The 22,485-nt window shown below is 48.0% G+C and overlaps 1 protein-coding gene and 1 long non-coding RNA gene across 2 annotated transcripts; both read left to right on the forward strand.

Annotated features, from left to right (window-relative positions):
* The first annotated feature begins 40 nt into the window (after positions 1 to 40).
* On the forward strand, positions 41 to 11,447 carry LOC138915178 (uncharacterized). The gene is made up of 3 exons (XR_011420763.1): positions 41 to 193; positions 1,896 to 1,966; positions 11,314 to 11,447. It is a non-coding gene; the product is annotated as an uncharacterized lncRNA (long non-coding RNA).
* LOC138915175 (cationic amino acid transporter 4-like) lies at positions 11,438 to 22,195 on the forward strand. Its single transcript, XM_070219903.1, is given in 6 exon segments — positions 11,438 to 11,575; positions 18,822 to 19,275; positions 19,277 to 19,844; positions 20,313 to 20,953; positions 21,191 to 21,299; positions 21,401 to 22,195. Coding segments are annotated over 5 exon segments (1,932 nt in total). The 5' UTR covers positions 11,438 to 11,575; positions 18,822 to 18,861; the 3' UTR covers positions 21,601 to 22,195.
* The last annotated feature ends 290 nt before the right edge of the window (positions 22,196 to 22,485 follow it).

Below are 22,485 nucleotides of genomic sequence, written 5' to 3' on the forward strand. Positions count from 1 at the left end.
AGGCATCCATACTCCGGGCGGGCCTTCGCTGTGCGCATGCGCCTTTTGAGAGCGTTGCCCGCGGGGGCCGCGGCGCGTTTCCAGCCAGGCCAGGGGGCGAGACGCCTGGCGCACTTTGTTGCCGACGTGTCTGCGCTCAGAACTCGAACGGCGGACTCCGTCCTTGAGGCGAGCGACGCTGCGGACCCCACAGGTGAGTGGCGGGACCGCCCCGCGTCCTGGCGGCCTCTGGAACCTCCGCCGGCGCCGTCTCGGTCCCCCGCGCGCCCGGGCCGGAACGGCGGGGAGCCAGGCCGGCCGCGCCCTCCTGCCGCCTCCGCGCCCCGCGGCGGGGCTCGGTTACCGCGCGGCGAGCGGCCGGAGGGCCGGAGCTCCGAGGGAGAGCGGAGCCTCGGGTCAGCCGGCGGTGGGGGCCCGCCCGAGCCCTCCTCCCGTGTGGCTCGAGTTCTCCGAGCCTCAGTTTCCCCGTTTGTAGGAGGGGACCCCGAGGCTCCCCCACCGGACGCTGGTGAGCCCGAGCGGGAGCGCGCTCGGCCCTCGGAGCGGCCGGGGGGAGGCCTGGCGCGGTCCTGGCCTGTACATGTTCGCGTGTTTAAATGTGTGTGTAAATGTGGTGGTTACAGTACAGGTCAGCATCTGTGTAGGGCGGTGCTCAGAGGTGGGATCAGTAACAACGTTTTTTAAGGAGTGTAGGAGACACGCTCCAGAGACACTAGCAGGGCTGTGTCTTGCTGGAAACTCCGCGGTGATTTCAAGCAAGTCTTGGCCGCGCTGTGCAAAGGGGTCGTTTACACTCAGCTTTCAGGCCAGTGTAGAAGAGAGAACAAATCGAAAAAATCAGGCACATATTCACTTTGCAGCTGTTGCTGGTATTCTGGCTCCAGTCAAAACAGAAATCTAAGTGCTGGGCAGGACTCAGACACACCACTGGCGCGATTAACCTAAAAATAAAGAAGGAAAATGAGAGGCAGAGGAGTTTATTTTGGGCTCAAAGAATTGCAATTCAGGGAGCAGAGATTCAGGTAGAAACCCAGATAGTGTCCCGCTAGGGAGTAGAAGTCAGGGGCTTTGAAAGGCACAGAGGGAGGTTTGCATTACAAAGAAGGTTCATTGGGGTTCGCAGCAGAAAGCTAATCTTGGCTAAAAATAATTGATAAGGCTAGCCAGAGGAAGGCCAACGTCTGACTCTGGGATGAGCTGCAGGTTTCTTCCAGCGTTACTGACTTCAAAGGTTCCTGTTCTGCCCCACGAGGACGTGCATAAGACCCACTTCCTTCATGGCTTCCCAGCTCCATTTAGAGCCCTTAGACATAAGTGACTGGTTGGTTCTGTTTCGCATTTCCCTGCCTCAATCAGGAAATGAACAAGGGGCCAGCTTGGAGGAAGCACGGGTCCCCCGACTTCTTCCTCTGTTCCTCCGTTGACCAGGTTCTTCTCTCTGGCACTCAGCCTTTCCTGCCCCTGGAATTCTTTCTTGGAAACAGTTTGGTGCTTTATTTTGATGATAGCTTTATTCCCATAACGTAATACTCACCGACTGAAAATGTGCACTTGAGTGAGTTTTAGTACATCCACAGAATTGTGCAGCGGTGACTGGGATCTAATTTCACAACGTTTTCCTCACCGCGAAAGGAAAGTTTGTGTCCATTAGCAGTCGCTTCCCATTCCCCCTCCCCCATCCCCTGGCCGCCACTGATCTCTCTGTCTCTATGGATTTGCCTCTTGTGGAGATTTCATATCAATGAAATCAGACAGTATGTTGTCTTTTGTAACTGGCTCCTTTCCCTTAATAGAGTGTTCTCAAGATCTATCAATGTTTTATCACCGTTTTATTCATTCTTATGGAGCAATAATATTCCATTGTGTGGATAGTTCACATTTTATTTCTCCATCAGGAGTGGACGGACGTTTGGATTGCTTCTGCTTTTGGGGCTGCTAGGAGTCATGCTGCTAGGAAAATCGACGTGTAAGTTTTTGTGTGGACGCATGTTATCATGTGTTGGGTACATACCTAGGGACGGAATGGCTGGATCATACAGTAACTTCATGTTTAGCATTTTCCGGAACTGCCCAACGGTTTTCCAAAACAGCTGCACTGTTTTACATTCCCACCAGCAGTCTATGAGAGATCCAGTCACTCCACGTCATCTTCAGTGCTGGTTCTTATCTGACTTTTTGACAGTAGCCATCCTTGGGGAGGGTGCTTTGCACCGTGGTTTTGAATTCCATTTCCCGAATGACTGATGTCAAGAATCTTTTTCGCTGTGCTTGTTGGATGTTTGTATATCTTCTTTGGAGAAGTGTCTATTCAATCCTTTGTCCTTTTTTAAATTGGGCTACTTATCTTCTTCTTGTTGAGTTGTAAGAGTTCTTCCTAAATTGTGGATACAATCCCCTTATCAGATGTATGGTTTGCAAATATTTTCTTCCGTTCTGTGGCATGACCTTCTTGATGGTATCCTTTCAAGCTCACAAGTTTTTAATTCTGATGAAGTCCAATTTATTTATATTTTTCTTAGGTTGAGTAAGGGGGGGGACAGTTATATGATGATGGATGGAAACTACACTTGTGGTGGTGAGCATGCTATAGTGTATACAGATGTCGAATTCTCATGTGCACGTGAAATCTATACAACGTTATAAACCAGTGTTACCTCAGTAAAAATAAAAACTAAAAGAAAGCAAGCATTGGCTAACCCACAGTCATGAAGATTTACTCCTATATTTTCTTCTAAGAGTTTGTTGGGAGTTTCGGTAAACTACTCCATAGCATTGCTGCCTTGGCATCCATTTTGTGTGGCCAGGTGGCCTGCAGGGGCCTTGAAATGACACTAGCCTCTCTTGAGAGTACACACCCTAGATGACGACCAGCAGAGTTGTTACCAGTTTCTCTCTGGTGGGACTTGAACCCACGATCCAGTGCCAATTCTGTTACCAATTTAGCCTCTCTCCACTGTCCCACAATCAGAGGGGACCCAAGGAAGAGTCCATGGGTGGGACTGGAACCCACAACCCCCAGCTCTTCCTTGGAGGGGTCTTTCCTGTTCGGTCTCGTAGAGTTGAAACAAAAGTGAAGCTGAGCATTCTATAGCACAAGCTTTATTCAATGGCCGAAGAATAGAAAAATGGGAACAATTTCACAAATCAGCTTTTTAGCTCTAGGGGGATTAAGCAGCTGTTATAAGGGGTCAAGATCGTGAAGGGGAGGAATATTCGTAGGAATATGGGGAACAGGGCAGGATTTTCTGGGGAATGCGGTGCCACCCCTTTTCATCCCTTATTTGGTCTAGAATTTCTTGTCATAGCTGTGGGTAGGTGTATTATGTAGCATGATAATGCATTACACTGAGTGTATGACGAGCTGTAGGTTCTGTGTCAGGTCAAGTCAGACTATCATGTTGCCTTCAGCTGGTTTTAACTGTTTTTGACCATGTGTCAAATCCATCTTCTCCTTCCTCTCTGTGGTTTCCTGTAAGCTAAAGATAATGTGTTAGGCTTGCTTTGAGTAGCATTGTGCTTAATTTCCTATGGGGTTGGTGGGCCAGGTAAGAGAGCCACAAGTAAATGTAAGTTCCTCATATGGTTCCTACAACTTCCCTTGTGAGAAGCATTCTCCCCTCCCTGCACTCTCTAGCTTTCCCTTGTTTGCCCCTTAGATGAGACCCCTGGGAAGCTCACCAAAACCTCATGTGGTTTGAATTGTCCAATCCAGATTTAGCCTGGAAAGCACTCTGCCTGCAGAACCCAATAAAGGTGTCTGCCCCAGGTCCCACCCTGCTCCCTGCCTGCTCTCTGCCTGCGCCTCGTGCTGTGGCCCCTCTAGGTCCTCCAGGACCTGGGAGTAACACACTTCTCTATTTCACTTCCTCTGTGGTCTTTTGTTGAACCAGAGGTTCACCATCCAGTACCCCCAGGGCTCTGCCTAACAAATGTTAATTTGATAAGTCACCATACGTATTACAGGCATAGCTCATTTTGTTGTGCTCTGCAGATGTTGCCTTTTTTACAAATTGAAGGTGCAGGGGAAGAGGGAGAAAAACCCCCTTTTCCCCTTCTGATTCTTAAGGCTGGTCAGAGAATTACAGATGACGCAAGACAAGTTAGCAGAAGAAAATAAAAGTTTAATATGTGCACACGGGGAAGTCACATAAGCATGAAGAATTCCAAAGACAGTCAGGGGAAATGAAGTATGTCTGTCTTTCTGGACTGAGAAGAGGAACATAGAGGTCTGAGACTTCAAAGTGAGAGAGGCAATTTATAGAAAGATGAAAAGATTTCGTATTCAGTAAACAAATGTTTGCGTTGTCCTATCTATAGCCAGTGGGATGCAAAGGAGCTCTTTTGAGAAAATGGCCCTTGCTAGATGCCTTCTTGCCTACCACACCTAGAGTTATCTATGGTAAGAGCTTCTTCCTGGGACACAGCGTTCTACTTAATTCTTTTAGGCAGTTTGGGGGAAGGTCACATATTCTTCCAGAATCTTCTTAGCCTTGATTGTCTTCAGCTCAAAATGATCCGCATCCCAGGGTGGCACATCTTGGGGTGGCCTGCCCTGAACCCCATCAGTTCCTTTCTCTGAAATGTCCCGGGAAATTTCACATGTTAAAAGCTGAGCTGGTGACTCTGGAGAGAGAAAGTGAGTTAGTAGCCAAGTAGTATGAAATCTGCAAAGGGAGAAAAGAACATAGACTGGAATGAGGGTGAACAAGCAGAAAAGGGGTTGGATCCCGTCTCCTCACACCACATTAAACCAGTTCCTGATCCTGGGAATGAGTCAGTCCAATAAAATGGGTGAGCTTCATTCATCTGATGGGAAATGTGAATCTTCTCTTTTAATAGATAGAAGTTAGATACTACTTGCCCTGTTCCATTCACATAAAAGCAGCATTTTTCACTGATGATTGCACAAGCTTCTCCTTGCTGGGCAGTCAGAGTGTCCACAACAGGTGGATTTTGGAGGACCACAGAGGCTAGGCTGCTAATCTCTGACTGGAGTATTTTCAAAGTTTGCATGGTAGTGTTGAATGTAGTGTTCCATTACCATGGAGAGATTTAAGATTGCCTTTCCACCTGGTAATCTCCAAAGCTGGGAATAAGACTATGGATGCTGAAAACAACTTGGAGTTAGGATTTTCAAGTGGATTCTCTATGACTTCTGAACTGGCACGTTGATGTGGCCAATCTTAGGAACAAAGGAACCCAAGTTTGCAATTTGTCCAGCATTTAGGGTGGAGTATCTGGTGACAGAAGGGGCCAGATATCCAAGTCCACATTGTCCTGAACAATTAGCTGGGAACCCGTTATATACTTGGTTGCCACATGAAACAAAAAGACCAATGTGGTTTACAGACAAGGTTAGAACTGAACCAGTAGTCCCCAGGGTCTGGAGTATTCCATCACCTTTGCTACTGTTACTGTTATTGCCTGAACATCTCCATTTTCCATGTGCTCCTGTCAATCAGAGAGCAGAAAAGATTGCAGAACAGCTGGTACAGGAGGCCTGCAGTTTGATTTTGGCAGCTGTAAAGCCTGGTCCTGTCACCTGACCATGTGAGTCCAGAGTTTGGATCCACCCACATATAGTTTGTGGTATGGGGCAGCTTAATCATGCGTGCAGCTGTAATACCCCAGGTCATACAATGGTGGTTTGTAAACCATCCAGAACATTTGGTGATTTGGCAAATGTTTGTGCCAAAGGGAGTAGTGTTAGAGTCACTTCCACTTTCCTTGAGAGGTTTGAAGATGCCACCTGTGGGATGAAACCACAGAGTTTGATTGCAATACTGTCCTGGTGTGCCACCAAGGAAAGGTCCAGTGTGAGGGTTACTTTCAATTCAAAGGGAAAAAGTTTTACCTGTTGTTTTCATCTGGGCAAGGGACAGTCCTGGAGTTTCTCTAGAGGCTTTCTGGGCCCACGTGACTCACCAGGAGAGGCAGAGTGGTGTTGTCCTTGTCGTGGACACCATACCCTATTGTTCATCCATCTCCCGTACTTAGTCCACCAGGTGTTCACATCAGCAGGAACAGAGACTAGTTCAGGTTCTTTGAACTCTCTAGCCGTTGACATAACCAACATTCAGATTGGATAGTTAGTGTGGCCAGGGTTTGGTAAACTGGCATAAGGGGGTGTTGGTCTGTGCTGGTCCTGTTGAGAAAGAGAGGGTTAGCAAGAGCAAGACACATACTGGAAAAGAGCTGATAGTGGAAACTCAGAGAGGGAAGTAGGACAGATAGAAACCAACACTCTCGAGTCTGCTTCCTAATAAGTGATTAAAAGGAATATGTATGCTGGTTAAGAGAAAAAGGGTGGTTGTTGGTGGCGATAGTGGTGGTGTGTGTGTGTGTGTGTGTGTAGGGAGTTTTAAAAGCCAGAGGGGAAAATAGGTGAAAGTGAGGTTTCTTGATCCATGATCCTGGGAGAAACTGGCTACTCCATGAGGCTGGCTGCTTCTGGGGCCTGGGAATTGGCCCTGGAAATCCTTATTTAAGGTCACCTATGGGGACTGTCTCTGAGTTTTCTTAGAGCGATGTTCTGCATCTATTTTCACGTGGCTTGCATGGATCCAGGAAGATCTTTCCTTTATTTTGATGGAAGTGTATTTGGTCAGTAGGACTTCCTAAGGTCCTTCCCAGCGAGGTGACAGCGCATGTTTTCTTCTAAGGACCTTGATGGACACCCGATCTTCTGGTCCGATGGGACAGCAAGGCTTATCAGAAAGCGGGGACCATGCCTCTTTTATCTGTTGACCATATGCTTCAAGTATACCAGTTAATTTTTGTCTATAGCTAGTCATAGCATCAAATTGTTCACTTAAGTTCCCGTAATATTCACTTAATCCAGGAAGGGAAGGTTTAGAGTCGCCAGTAGGCATCGAACATTCAAACACTATTTCAAAAGGAGTCAATCCATCTCTACTATTTGGAATATGCTGAATCTTTATGAGGACCAAGGGCAGAGCCTCTGGCCTTTTAAGCCCAGTTTCTTGCCAGACCTTTCCTAAAGTCCTCTTGATGTTTAGAATTTGACAGCCCTGATGATCGAGGATGATACGGGGTATGAAATTTTAATGAGTACCCCAGAGTTTCTGCAAGCAAGTAGTTTTTGTCTGCTGTAGAATGAGTTCCTTGGTCTGATTTGATCCATAAGGGAATTTCAAAACAAGGAATAACTTCTTTTCCAGTGTTGTGGCATCTGCATGCCTAGTTGGAGAGCGTTCGGTGCATCCAGTAGCCATACAGACAATAACCAAACAGGGAGAATAGCCTAAAGCTGGGGGCAAGGCTATCAAGTCCATTTGGAGTGCTGCAAAGTGTGGTGTGGGCCTGGGAGCACTTCCTGGGCTCTGCTGATTTCTCCCAGAAACTTGGTGAGATTGGCAAGTAGTGCACTGGGAAATAATTGGGTCAGAAATTTTGTGGATGCCAGGGCAAAGCCAATTGTCTTTTTGTTCCTTAACTATCCCCCATCTGCATATATGTCCCATTTGGTGGGAGATAAGTGCAGCCAAAAAGTCAAAGGAAAAGAAGCTGCAGGAAGTCTCGTTGGCCAAGCGTCTAATCCATCTGATCATTGTTTGGTGCCATGTTGTATCCCATGGTCTTTTTCAGATTGTGGGGCATTTCCGTACTGGTTAATAATGGGAGTCAGAGATAAAGGCACATTTAAAAGTTGAGTGGAGAAAGGACTAGGGGGTCCATGGTGAGCTGTATATTTAGCAGCCCTGCCAGCCTGTCATTTCCTGAAGATATGACATCAATTTCCTGAGTATGGGCTGAAGAGTGAGCAATGGCTATTTGAGAAGGGAGGTAAATAGCTTGTAATAGGGCAGCAATTAAGTGTCCATTAGCAATAGGTGTTCCTGCAGAAGTTAAGGATCCGTGGGATTTCCACCTTGTACCAACAGCATGGCAGACTCCAAAAGCACACTGGAGTCAGTGTAAAGAGTGGCAGTTTTCCCCTTTGCTCATGTGCAGGCTCTAATAAGATCTATGAGTCCAGCATCTTGGGCTGATTTTACAGTGGGCAAAGAATAAGCTTCAAGTGTTTCATGTGGGGAAACTTGGCATAGCCAGTTCTTATATTGCTCTGGAAATTCTGTTTACAGGAGCCATCACAAAACAGAAGTAAGCCTGGACTGTCTAAAGGGATGTCTGAGAGATCCTCTTGTGGCTTTGAGACCATTTCTATAGTTGCAGGGCAATCATGTGGGATAGCGTGGGGCTCTCCATCATCAGGGAGGGGTAATGAGGTAGTTGAATTCCAAGTATCACAACGATGTCAGATGATGGAAGAGTTAGTTAAGAGTGCACTTATAGGTCGTCTCTGGCCCTGTAGAGAGGTGTTGTGTCTATGAATTTGCAAAATAGCAGACACAGCATGGGGAACCTAGAGACGAATGGGAGAGCCTAGTGTTGGAGTACTGCCTTTGTCAGTCAGGGTGGCAGATGAGGCCACTGCATGGAAGCCTGGGGGCATACAGCATCTAGTTGGCATGAGAAGTATGCTATAGGATGTCTCTGAGAGGCAAAAGACTGCCCCAGGATGCCTTTAGCAATTCCACTATTTTCGTGGCAGTATAGATGAAAAGGTCGTCAAAAGTAGGTGAGCCGAGAGCCAGGGGTTTGGACAAACCTAATTTTAAGGTTTCAAAGGAGTTTAATGGCTCTGAAGGCCAGGAAATAGGCTCTGGGGTGATAGTTGGGAGAAGAACTTAGAGAGGGTTAGCAAGGGCTGCAGAATCAGGAATCCGCTGGGGCCGTAACCAGCTGCCCCTAGACGTTTACGTGGCTGTTTTCTCGTTTTGAGTAGAAGGATGGACAAAATGGACTGAAGGCATTTAGGGGTAGCTTCTGAATGCCTTGAGATATGTCATGTCCCAGTAGGTAGCAGTCGTTTGCACCCACTGAAATTTAGACCTGGAGGCTTTATGGCCTCGAGCAGCTCGTGCCTTCGGGAGAATGAGGGCTCTGTAAGAGCTCCCTATTTAGTTGCATTACAGACTGGAAGGTTATCCACACAGCGAACAGGAGTGGAGCCTTGAGTAGAGAGTACAGAATCCATGTCAGCTTTAAGGACTCCGGAAAATAATGAGAGGACTCACAATATCCCTGAGGGAGGTGAGTCCACGTTAATTGCCTCCCTGTAAATGTAAATGCAGAAAGAACTTGTGAATCAGGGTGCAAAGGGGTTGGAAAGAAAGCTGAGCAAGGGTCAACAGTCAGCAAGAACTGAGGTCGAGATGGCAGCAGTATCAAGGACCAAGGATGCTGAGGAACTATGAAAGACTTTATGGCTCTGGGGTCTTGTACAAATCTATAGATTTGGTTCCCATCTGAGTGAAAATTGCCTTCTTTTTTCACTGGCCAGTGTCAACGCAAATAATCCATCCATAACCAATCTATATACCAAATTGGAATAAGTTGATGATCCAACCCCGAGGACCATATAGCCCAGGAGAGCCCTTTCACAAAGGAAGCAAACACTCCAAAGAAGTGGGGGTGTACAGAGTGGTTATATAGTGTTTGACGATAGTCATGAGATTGCTTTGGCAGCACAGCAATTCAGTGAGCACAGCAGGTCTGCGGTTGGAAGATGGGTGGTCACAAGGTGAGCACAGCAGGTCAGCAATCAATCCTTAGTTTAGGGAGAGATGCTTATCTTTAAGGAAATGCCAACGTGGGGGAAGTTACATCCTTATCTTTAATGGCACTTTTCTTGTCTTTGGGACATAGTAAATACTTAAATCACTTATACAGTGCATGCTCACTGGGCCATGTCAGGCCCTTTTGGTAAAACAAGGTGAGGCTGAATTAGTTTTAACCCAGATGGCCTCCTCATATACTCCAGTATATCCTATATGTTTGTCATTTATTTATCACAAGATTGGAGTATTACAGGGTGAGGAGGTGAAAATGAATATACCCCGTTGCAAAAGAGAGTCTGTTATAGATTGAAATCTTCACTCTGCATCTCTGGAGAGCGAGTATTGGGCTACTGAGGGACACAGTTTATTCTTTTTCCTAGTAATGTGCATGCTAAGAATCCTACTTCATTTGCATGTGTAGACCAGAGACTAATTGGGACATCTTTTGAAGACTCATCCTCTTATATCAGGATGCGTTTCTAGCAAGGAAAATAGGAGACTTGGAGTGTGGTCTGAGGGCAGGGAGATAAAAATGCCTTTCTCATTACAATTTCTAGTGGCATTCAATTTACATAACAAACTTCTGCCCAGAAGGTTTGCTGGTCAACAGTGGGAGACTAGAAAGGCATGATGAGTGTGATCGGGCCTAAAGATGGAGTGGGCTGAGCTATGGGCCATGAAATAGGCTGCCCGGAGACTCTTAACAGCTTGAATATAATCAGAGGTGAGAGGTAGGGATAAGCCTCTGAAGGGATAGTAGAGGAAGTCCCACCAGTGTCAATTAAGAAATACAGTTCCCATCCTCTAGTTTAATGGTAGGCTCACAGGTGCAACTGAGGATAGGCTGACCCCATCATTTAGGGGAAAATGCCTCTCAGGAGGAGAAAAACAAGCCTTCTGGAGGTGCTGGGGCCTAAAAGGGGCGTATTTTTTAAGCTTCCCCTTCTCTTAAGAGCAGTAGGATCTGTTTTCAATGCCCTGGTTTCTTGCAACACCTCCAGTTGTCTGGAGGCAAGTAGGGAGGCCTCTGAGTGGGCTGTAATTTACTCTCGGTTGCATTTTTCTTCTCTAAAGATCCAAGTTGTAAAGCCAGAAGAGTTGCTTTTAATTCCTTGTCTTTTACTTTCCTGCTGACTATTTTCAAAGAATTGTGTAGCAGCCTCCATTATTACACTTACTCGTTGCCCTGACCAACCACCCACACTGTTTGGAATTTGTTGTTTTATATGAGGAAGAAAATTTCCTGCTGAAGCAGAAATCAGGAGGTTCCCGTGCTCTGGGGCTTCTGGGTTTAATGCAGTGTGACTTTGAAAGGTTTGTATGACAAGTTCAACAAGGGCTTTTGGATGTTCCCCCTCATTCTGAGTGCATGATTCAATTTTTGACCAGTTCACTGTAGGAGGAAATGCCTCTAAAATCACTCCTGTTAAACCTTGAATATCAGCCTCTAGCAGAATCACTTCCTGGTCATTTGCAGGAGGGCCTGGGACAGGGTCTGGCCACCTCTTTCCCCTATGAGAGTGGGTTTCCTCCAGGGGGCCGCCTGGCCTGTCTGACAACTACAGTGTAATCCTGGGCTGGAAGGACCCCCCTTAGCAGCCAGTAGAGGTCTCTGTGGGTGGGGTTATGAATAGCCACTAACTTTCTAATCCCTCTCCAAATTTCGTAGGCTCTTCTGACAATGGAGGCAGGAGAGTTTCATAATTTAATAGATCACCTGCTGTCCAGGGGACATGAATTCTCTGCAGTGGACGTCCAGGATACATCCACAATGGACCCTGCATGGAATGCCTGAAGATGACAGAGCCCTGGGAAGTAGGAGGATAAGGGACAGCAAAGCCAGCCTTCCTGCCTCTCCTGGCTGCTTCTACTGAATTCACTTCCTGGCTTTCAGCATTTACACAGGTGACCTGTGTGCCCCTAGCTTGGAGGTGAGGCCTGAGTGCCCCTGTAAGTCTTCTAAAGAGAGGGAGGTGATGCTGGGCAGCTGAATGCTTTATGGAGAAGTTGGAGTTTTAGGATCTAAGGGAAGTGGCTGAGGAACTGGCTGATGAGCTAAGTCTTGAGAGGAGGAGGTTAAGCCAGGGGCCCAGAGATCCAGAAGATCTTGTGGGGAGTCAGGGACAGGGCCTTGGGGTTCCAGGGGAGTATAGGAGGGAGGAGAAGGAGGATTTTCATTTAATTTGCTTTTTAATTTTTGTTCTAAGTCTGACTTCTTTCAGTTTATTAAGAGATTCCCTCAGGCTAGCCATTATGTTTTTGGGGGTTTTCTTTTTAATTTGATCTTCCCTGAAACAGCAGTAACACAACTGCTTGTGATAAGTGCTTTCTAAAATATTTTTCAAATATAGAAGTTTTTCTAATTCAAAAGATGCGTCATCTGGCCATTGATGAGTGGGATCTCCAATTGTGTATTTATTCCACTAGTGATTCAATGCAATGAGCCTTTTTAAGGAAAGACCTGGAGGTAACTTTCCAGGCTTACAATAAATCTTTACCCTGGATGCAGGAGACCTCCCTTGGGAGGACACAGATGATGTAGCTCTCATGATCCAAAATGCTCACTCCCCAAAATAGAGAGAGTAAAGAGCTTTGTTGCATAGGCAGTAAGGATGGTGTAGTGAAAACGGTGTCTCCGGTGTCCCTCCAGAGCTTGAGATGCCTTCTGTCACAAACCCACTAATCAAACCAGCCATGACATTCCCTTGAGGCAAAGCCTAATCCAGAGCAGTCCCCTAACTCTTTTCAATTCTCTGAAGCCTGAGAGAGATGAGGAAGCTGCAGAATAAAAGAATGAAGCTGGCAGAAGTTGGTTCATGAGGTTTAAGGAGAGAAGCCATCTCCATGACATGAAAGTGCCAGGTGAAGCAGCAAGTGCTGATGGAGAAGCTGCAGCAAGTTACAGCGAAGATCTCGCTAAGATCACTCGTGAAGGTGGCTGCTCTAAACAACAGAGTTTCAGCGGAGACCAACCAGCCTTATTCTGGAAGAAGATGCCGTCTAGGATTTTCATCGGTAGAGAGGAGAATTCAACGCTTGGCTTCACAGCTTCAGAGGACAGGCTGACTCTTGTTAGTGGCTAATGCAGCTGGTGACTTGAAGTTGAAGCCAATGCTCATTGACCACTCTGAAAATCCTAGAGCCCTTAAGAATTGTGCTGAATCTACTGTGCCTGTGCTCGGTAAATGGAACAATAAAGCCTACATGGCAGCCCGTCTGTTTACAACATGGTTTACTGAATGTTTTAAGCCCACTATTGAGACCTACTGCTCAGAAGAGAAGATTCCCTTCAAAATATTACCGCTCATTGAGAACGTACCTGGTTGCCCAACAGCTATGATGGAGATGCACAGTGAGATTAATGTTGTTTTCATGCCTGCTAGCACAGCCTCCATCCTGTATGCCCATTTTGATCAGGGATAGAGAAGTAATTTTGTCTTTCAAGTGTTCTTATTTAAGAAATACATTTCGTAAGACTGCAGCTGCCATAGATAGTGATTCCTGTGATGGATCTGGGCAAAGCGAATTGAAAACCTTCTGGAAAGGATTTCCCATTCGAGATGCCATTAAGAACATTCATGATTTATGGGAAGAGGTCAAAATATCAACCTTAACAGGAGTTTTGAAGTTGATTCCAGCCCCCATGGATGACTTTGAGGGGTTCAAGATTTCAGGGGAGGAAGTAACTGCAGATATGGGGGGCAGAGCAAGAGAACTAGAATTAGAAGTGGAGCCTGAGGATGTGACTGAATGGCTGCAATCTCATGATTAAACTTTAACAGATAAAGAGTTGCTTCTGATGGATGAGTAAACAAATTGGTTTCTTGAGATAGAATCTACTCTTGCTGAAGATGCTGTGAAGATTGTTCAAATGACAAGAAAGGATTTAGAATGTTAGATAAACTTAGTTGATAAAGCAGTGACAGGGTTTGAGAGGATGTCTCCAATTTTGAAAGAAGTTCTAGTGTGGTTAAAATGCTAACAAACCAGATTGCATGCTACAGAAAAATTGTTCGTGAAAGGAAGAGTCAATTGCAGCAAACTTCACTGTTGTCTTATTTTAAGAATCAGCCACAGCCACCCCAACCTTCAGCAAACACCACCCTGATCAGTCAGCAGCCCTCAACATTGAGGCAAGACCTTCCCCCAGCAAGAAGATTACAACTCGTTCAGTTGTAAGGTTCAGATGATGGTTAGCATTTTTTAGCAATAAAGTATTTTTTAATTAATGTATGTACATTCTTTTGTTAGATATAATGCTATTGCATACCTAATACACTACTGTGTAGTGTAATTATAACTTTTATTTGCAGTGGAAAATCAAAAACTTCATGTGGTTCACTTTACTGGGGCATTCATTTTATTGCAATGGTCTGCAACTGAACGTGCAATATCCCTGTGATATGTGTGTATTGTTTCGGTTCTTAGATTTAGTTCTCTGATCCATTTTGAGTTAATTTGTGTGTGTGGTGTGAGGTAGGAGTCTGACTTCATTCATTTGCATGTGGATATCCAGTTGTCGCAGCACAGTGTGTTAAAAAGACTATTGTTTCCCCCATTGAACTGTTTAGGCACTCTTCTAAAAACTCAATTGGTCTTCAAGAGAATGAGAAGACAAGGCATAGACTAGGACAAATATTTGTAAAAGAGATATCTGATAAAAGATTGTTATTCAAAATAGAGAAAGAACTCTTAAAAATCAACAATAAGAAAACTAACAACCCAGTTAAAAATGTGCAAAAGATCCCAAGAGACACCTCACCAAAGAAGATTTACAGTTGGCCAATAAACCTGTGAAAAGATGCTCCATATCGTATGTCATTATGGAATTGCCAATTCAAACAACACTGAGACACCACTCCACACCTGTTAGAGTGGCAAAAATCCAATCCACTGACAACGCTAAATGTTGCTGAGGATGTGGAGCAGCAGGAGTGCTCATGCATCGCTGGTGGGAGTGCAAGATGGTACAGTCGTTGGGAAGACAGTTTGGCAGTTTCTATGAAATGAAACGTCCTTTTACCATGTGATTCAGCAACCATACTCCTTGGCTTTTATGCAAATGAGTTTAAAACTTAGGTCCACAAGTAAACCTGCACGTGGATATTTACAGCAGCTTTCTTCATAATTACTAAAACTTGGGAGCAGTCAAGATGTCCCTCAGTAGGTGAATGGATAAACTCTGGTACATCCAGACAAGAAACGTTACTCAGCACTAAGAAGAAAGGAGGTATCAAGCCGTGAGAATACATAAGACAACCTTAAATGCATATTACTAAGTGGAAAACGCCAATCTGAAAAGGCTACATGCTGTATGATTCTGTTGCAACCATATGACATTCTGGGAAGGGAAAACTGTGGAGACAGAAAAAGATCAGTGGTTCCCAGGTGTTAGTGGGGAGGGAGGGATGAATGGGTGAAGCACAGAGGATTTTTAGGGCATAGCCTAATAGTGTATACATGTATATGTCACTATACATTTGTCAAAACCCACTAAGAGTGAACCCTAAGTAAACAGCGGACTTGATGTGATCATGATGTATCAGTGTAGGTTCGTCAGTTATAACAAATGTGCCAATCTAGTTGGGGATGTTGATAGTGGGGGATGCTGGGCATGTGCAGGGGCTCGAGGTATATGGGAACTCCATCTTCTGCTCAGTGTTGTGTGAACCTAAAACTGCTCTAAAAAAATGAAGTCTATTTTTTAAAAACAATTGACCATAAATTTTCAAAATTGAATGGCCGTATTTTGGGACTCTCAGTTCTACTCCATTGATCTCTATCTGTCTTTACTTCAATAACACGCTATCTTAATTTCTGTAGCTTTCGTAGTCAGTTTAGAAATCAGAACATGTAAGTCCTCCGACTTTGTTCCTTTTCAAAAGTGTTTTGGCTATTCTGGATCCCTTGTATCTGCATCTAAATTTTAGGCTCAGCTTGATAATTTCTGGAAAATAGGCAGCTGGGAGTTTGATAGGCATTGCATTGATTCTGCAGACCGATTTGGGGAGTTTTGCCATCTTGACAATATTAAGTTTTTCAGTCCATGAAAGTGGGATGTCTTTCCACTTATTTAGGTCGTCTTCAGATTTTTTTCAGTGATGTTTAGTAGTTTTCGGTGTACAAGTCTTGTATTCCTTTTGTTAAATTTATTCTAAGGTATGTTTGTACAAAAATTTATTCTTTTTGATACTATATAACCAGAATTGTTTTCTTAATTTTAAGTCTGGATAGTTCATTGCTACTGTATAGAAATACACTACATTTTTATATTGTGTATTGTCTGTTGTATACAAGTCTGTATGCTGCACCTTTGCTGAACTTGTTTATCAGTTCTAATATTTTTTCTGTGGATTCTTTCGAATTTTCCTCCATAAGATCATGTCATCTGTGCTAGAGGTCGTCGTACTTCTTCCTTTCCAATCTGGATTCCTTTGATTTCATGCTCTCACCTAATTGCCATGGCCGGAGCCTCCAGTAAAATGTTGAGCACAAGCGGTGAGAGGACATCCCGAGGTTGTTCCCGATCAGATGGAAAGCTTTCAGTCTCTCACCACTGAGCACAGCAGCCGAGGGTTTTCGTAAATGGTCTTCATCAGTTTGAGGGCAGTCCCTTCTACTCCAGGTGTGTTGACTGTTTTTTTTCTGTGTCTGTTGAGAGGATCAGGTGGGTTTTGTCCTTTGTTCTATTAGTGTGGCATACTACATTGATTGATTTTCACATGTTCAATCAGTCTTGCATTCTTGGAATAAATCCCACTTGGTCCTTTTATATATGTTGCTGGATTTGATTTGCGGGTATTCACTTGAGCAGTTGTGCCTCTCTATTCCTAAAAGATGTTGGTTTGTAGATTTCTTTTCCTGTGATGTCTTTGTTGGGTTTGGTGTCAGGGTGATCCTGGCTTTGTAGGATGAGGTGGGAAGTGTTCTCTCTTGTTTTTCATGTATCTTTTAGTGCTTTCTCTTCACTGCATCTTCATGGTGTTGCTCTGTGCAACTGCCTTGCTCAGTGGGGTCCAGCGTTTGGCCCAGCCATATCCCTTGAAGTTTACAGTTTACTGCATCAACCATGCTTGGCCACAGATATCCATTGGATGTTGGTGCCTGTGAAGGGGTGTGTGGTGAGAGCCCCTCTCTGGGTAGATAAAGTCAGTGCTCTGAAAGCCTGCACACCAGCTCTCAGGTTGTCATCAGCAAGGCGTTGGGGGAGCTCCTGTTATAAAATTGCACAAGCCTCTTGGTTTGAAATGCGTTTTTCTGGATTTTTGTGAAAGCATTTCAGGATAAGGCCCAGTTATGTCTAGGCCACACAAGAGCAAAGTACTGGAGCTGTCATCCCTGCAGGAAGTGGGAGCCCACCTGAGAAGTTGCTCGAGACGATGTCAGCCAAATATCAGAAGGGGTCAAGGGGGCGGGCTAAGGCAGAGTGTTCTAAGTGGCACCATCTTGTCTGGGAGTCCACCATCCTGTCACCAGCCCACTGAGCCAGACAGCCTGCAGGTGCCCCTGAAGTCCTATTCCACAAACCACATAGAAACCTGACAACATGGAGAGGGTTCTTGGGGAAGAGGATATCTGTTTCAGTTGTGCGTTGCTGGCACGGATTGTCATCATTTTGCTGTAAACAAGTTCACAGCCTGTCACACCCACCTTTCCACTTTCAAAGAAGTGGAAAGAGCAGAAGGACAAAGACGCCTCAGCCCCAGGAATAAATCAGCCTGGGGTGGGGGGTGGGGGGGTTGATGGTCATGTGATGAGACCCGTGATCTGCCTCCCGTGATGTGGGGACTGGCATGGGCTAGATGCTCAGTCCACGCTACTTCTCACGGATATCCGCAAGTGGGGAGCTGCCGTTAGGGTCCCCCAGGGTCCCCCAGGCTTGACAGGTGCTCCTGTCTAGAAAGGGCTGTCATTGGTGTCTGAGGGGCCCTAGGGACGCCCCAAGCTGGAGGTCGTCCCCAGGAGTCTGCTTGCCTCCTTTCAGGACATCGTGTGCAGCTACGAGCTCAGAACAGCCAGCGTGAGTCCTGCCGATTCACAGAACAGTCCCCAGAGCTGCGCACTCCCTCGTCAGCGGATGAGGGTGCTTATTGCCATCCCGTTGTGCCCAGAGGTCAGGCGCTGCCCAGGGCCTCTCAGCCAGGTTCATACCCTCGTCCTCCCAGCGTCTTGCCTGACGCCCACAGCCCCACAGCTCCCAGTGTGGAGGGGCCTGGATGGTGCCCAGCTGGTGGAGTACCTGTGTTGGGATGAGGGACCAAGGAGGGTGTCTGCAGCAGTGGAAAGCGGGTGGGGTCCAGACCCCCCCCCACTCCCTGACTTGGACCTTCACTTCCACAGGCCTCCTAAAACCACCCCAGTGACCTAGGCTAGTCAGTTACCTGGTGGCTTGGGTGTCCTCACCTGTGAACCAGGCACGGTAGTTAGGCTTCCCTAGAACCTGGGGAACTCTGGTCTTGACCGTGTGAAGTATTGGTAGGGTGGGCTGAATGCCTGTGTCACCATGACGTAAGGCTCAGTGCTGGATCTGGCGCTCAGGGGTTTGGGCAGGCCCTCGGCACAGAGGGACCGTGGCAGTGACAGCAGGTGAGTCACAGCAACGCTTATGGGGACAGATGCAGGTGAGAGAAAAGGCAAAGGATCTGGTATCAGTGGGCAGTGGCACTACAGAACTGACTCCGGAGGCATCTCTCGGTACCGGGACAGGCACAGAACCCAGGGTGCCACCCACTCCCAGAGGGGTGAGCTGCTATACCAGCCTGGCAGGGTGGGGGATGGGGGGATGAACATCTCTAACTGCACCCAGGGCCACAGAGTCACTTGTGTTCTGGGTCCTGGAGCCCTGGCCCAGCTCCCTGGAAGCCTCTGGTTTCCACCCTGCCCTGGGATCCCAGACCACTGGAGCGGTTCCTAGCCGGGCTCCCTGGGGCGGCCTCCTCCCCACCCTCAGGGCCCCTCCCAAACATGCCCAGGTCCCCCTCCACCAGGCTCCCTCCCTTGCCCCGGAGGCAGGCCAAAGCAGTCTCCATGCTTCCCTGTGACCCTGACCCTGCCTCATCCAGCCCTCCGGGCAGCCAGTGGTTCAAGGCTTCGGTCCTCAGGGCAGGGTCAGAGCAATGACTGAAGGCTGGTCAGGATCCATCGGGGCAGCCTGTCACTCCTCTCTCGCCCTCGTAGGTGCCAGCAGCCGGCTTGGTGCTCCTCTCAGCTGCCCACCATGGCCTGGGGACTGCCCAGCACCGCCAGCCTGGCGTGCTTCTGCCAGAAGCTGAACCGGCTGAAGCCACTGGAGGAGTCCACCACGGAGATGTCGCAGCAGCGCCACCTGACCGTGCTGGATCTGATCCTGCTGGGCATGGGTGCTACGATGGGCTTGGGCCTCTACGTGCTCACGGGCACTGTGGCTAAGGAGATGGCCGGCCCTGCGGTGCTCGTGTCTTTCAGTGTAGCTGTCATGGCCTCCCTGCTGGCAGCCCTATGCTACGTGGAGTTGGCAGCACGTGTGCCCCGCAAGGGCACTTCCTATTTGTTCACCTATGTGTTCATGGGTGAACTGTGGGCCTTCCTCATTGGCTGGATATTGCTCATCCAATGTCTCATTGGTGGGATTGCCATGGCCCGCACCTGGAGCAGCTCACCTGGACGCCATCTTCGGCCACCGCATCCGCAGCTTCACCATGGCCCATGTGGGCAGCTGGCAGGTGCCGTTCCTGGCCCAGTACCCGGACTTCTTGGCTGCTGGAGTCATACTTTTGGCCTCCGCATTTGTCTACTGTGGAGTCCACATCTCTTCCTGGCTCAACCGCACCTTCTCTGCCATCAGCTTGGTTGTCATCCTCTTCATCGTCACCCTGGGGTTTGTCCTGGCCCATCCGGAGAACTGGAGCACTGAGGAGGGCGGCTTTGCGCCGTTTGGCTTCTCTGGCATCATGGCTGGTGCTGCCACCTGCTTCTATGCCTTCGTGGGCTTTGGCGCTATTGCTGCCTCCAGCGAGGAGGGCCAGAACCCCAAGCGAGCTGTGCCTATGGCCATCGCCATCTCAGTTGGCCTGGTGGCTGGTACTAACATCCTCGCCTCCACTGTGCTCACCCTCATGGTGCCCAGGCACAGCCTAGACCCTGACTGGGCACTCGCTGATGCCTTCTACCAGCGGGGCTACAGCTGGGCGGGCTTCATCGTGGCGGCTGGCGCTGTCTGCGGTAAGAGGCCCTTCTGGGTAAGGTGGGAGAGGACAGGGTGGTGGGGCCCTGCCCATAGCCTCCCAAGACGACATCTCCATCTGGGCCTGTGTTCCCAGTTGTGTCCTGGGCCCAGGAAGGTGCTAGTGATTAGACTCGCCACCCAGGCTTTTTGGGAGGGACCTGCTCACCACCCCTCCCAATCGTACACAGAATGTCGGTTCTGGGCATGTGCTGCCAGGTACTTTCCTGGTGGAAGGACTCAGCCTTCATCAGATTCTCCAGTGGGTCTGTCACCTGAACTGGGCTGTCCCATTCCTGGGTGGTGGGGGGGAACAGTTCAGTACCCTGCCTACACTCAGGCTCACTCTGAGAGCCCAGATAAACTCATGCCCCTGTTACCAAGGGGCCACCCATGCTCTGGCCCCGATCAGCGACCACAGGTGGGCTTGTCCACCATGCTGACTGGTCTCCCACCCTCTGCCATAGGCATGACCACTGTCCTGTTCAACATTCTCTTTGCTGTGCCACGCATCGTATATGCCATGGCCACTGACGGGCTCTTCTTCCAGATATTTACCCGTGTGCACCCTCGCACACAGGTGCCCATAGTGGGCATCCTGGTGTTCGGGTTCCTCATGCCTCTCTTGGCGGTGCTGCTGGACCTTGAGGCACTGATCCAGTTCCTGTCCATTGGCACCCTGGTCACCCGCCCTGTTGTGAACACCAGCATTATTGTGCTACGCTTCCAAAAGTCTCCTCCATCTAGTCCCTTGGGCTCAGTCAGCCCTGGCTCTGTGGCTGAGGGGTATGAGGACTCCTCAGGACACAGACGGCTGGAGGACACTGAGCAGCCCTCAGCCCCTGAGCCTGGGCAGCTGCGACCAGCCCTGAGGCCCTTCCTTGGCTTCATGAGTGGATGCAGACCTGGAGTCGCTGTGGCCTGGGCACTCCGTGTCCTGGTGGTGTCAGCCATCACTCTGGACTGCGTGCTGGTCTTTGGGAAGTCGGCCCTGTACCTCCCACCCTGGGGCCACACCCTGCTGCTCCTGCTCAGCTCCGTCGTGTTTCTGCTCAGTCTCCTCGTCCTGGGGGCCCACCAGCAACAGCGCTGGCGGGATGCCTTTCAGGTACTTCCTCCAGCCAGCACCCCTCACTCTCAGCCCAGCCAGCTCCCTTCGCGCCTTCCTCCTCTGCCGTGGCAGGATACACCTGGGTTCACGGAGTGGGGGCGGCCAGTACCCCATCCCCCTCTTTGTACATGGCGAGTGGGCCCTTGTCTCTGGAACCTCCACAGGTGAAGAAAGTCTCTGTGGACTCCCAAGAAATCAGGCCCTGGCCCAGCAGCCCTGCCCTTGCCCCCTCAGGTTCCCATGGTGCCCCTGATTCCAGCCGCGAGCATCCTCCTCAACGTCTTCCTCATGCTACATCTGAGCTCCCTGACCTGGCTGCGCTTCTCCGTCTGGCTGCTGATTGGTGAGTAGGGATCAGGCTGGGACCCTGGGTTGGCTGCAGGAGGAGGGCAAGCAGGGAAGCTGGGCTGGGACCTGCCCCTCAGGCTTGTACCATCCTTAGAGGACTTGTGGTGTATTTTGTCTACGGCATCTGGCACAGCAAGGAGAACCAGCGGGAGCTGCCGGGGTTGACTGCCACACGTGGCAGCCTAGAGGAGACGGTGCAGGCCCTAGATTCCCTAAATCCAGAAGACACAGCCCACCTATCCCCAAACCTCACGTCTCTTAGACGAATTGCACCAAAGAGAGAGATCCAGACCTAAGAAATGGACTAAGCCAAACCAATCACTCATCCGTTCCTAGATGGAATGTTTGTTTCTCGTTCAGTAAACCTAAGCATGTTAATGGGAAAATCATGTAGCAGACAGGTGTTCTAAGGTGACAGAAGAAAAAACCAGAACTAGAGAGTCAAAGAGTTCAGCTCGTGAAACAATTCCCCTCAAAAGCAATGAGCAAACATAGGATCACTGAAAAATGACATCCTGAACTGAATTCAATGTTCCTGACAAAGCATTTGTGGATACGAAGAAACAAAACTTCACACAAGAAATACTCAAAAGAGAACTGGGTACGAAACAGGAAATGAGAAGTTAGAATTGGCAGAACCAAGGAAAAAAATGAAGAAAAAGAAAACTCTCTGAAAAAAGGCTAAATGGCAAGGTTCATAAGGGCAACATATTTGTTCAAAATTATAAGAGACATTGAATAAAGTAAGTATCAAGCAGAACAAAAGCAAAGAAAAGATATTGAGACAGGATCAGAGAGAAAATCATAGATTCCTGGGAGAAATAGACTGGAATGGTCAACTCCAAGTTCTATCCTCTTAGAACCAAAAGACTTGAAAAAAAGAAAAACAAATTCCTCTCAAGTTCCAGACATTCCCAAAGTTCCCCACCCCTCAAAGCCAGTGCACACACAACTGGGAGAAAATGGATTTACATTCTCCATCTCAACAGAACATACAGAGCAAGACAATGTTTTCAAAAAGTGAATAAGTCATTGTGGGCAAGTCCTTTACATTCCGCCAAGCTGTCCGTGCATCAGGCAGCAGAACGAGAGTGTTAAACATGCAACCCCCGGGGAGTCCTGATTCCATCACGGGAAGTCTTTGAGGGACCAACTCTACCCAATAAGAGATGACTGAGGAA

Source organism: Equus caballus, chromosome 8 (genome assembly GCF_041296265.1).
Source record: "Equus caballus isolate H_3958 breed thoroughbred chromosome 8, TB-T2T, whole genome shotgun sequence".
NCBI classification, from domain to species: Eukaryota; Metazoa; Chordata; class Mammalia; order Perissodactyla; family Equidae; genus Equus; species Equus caballus.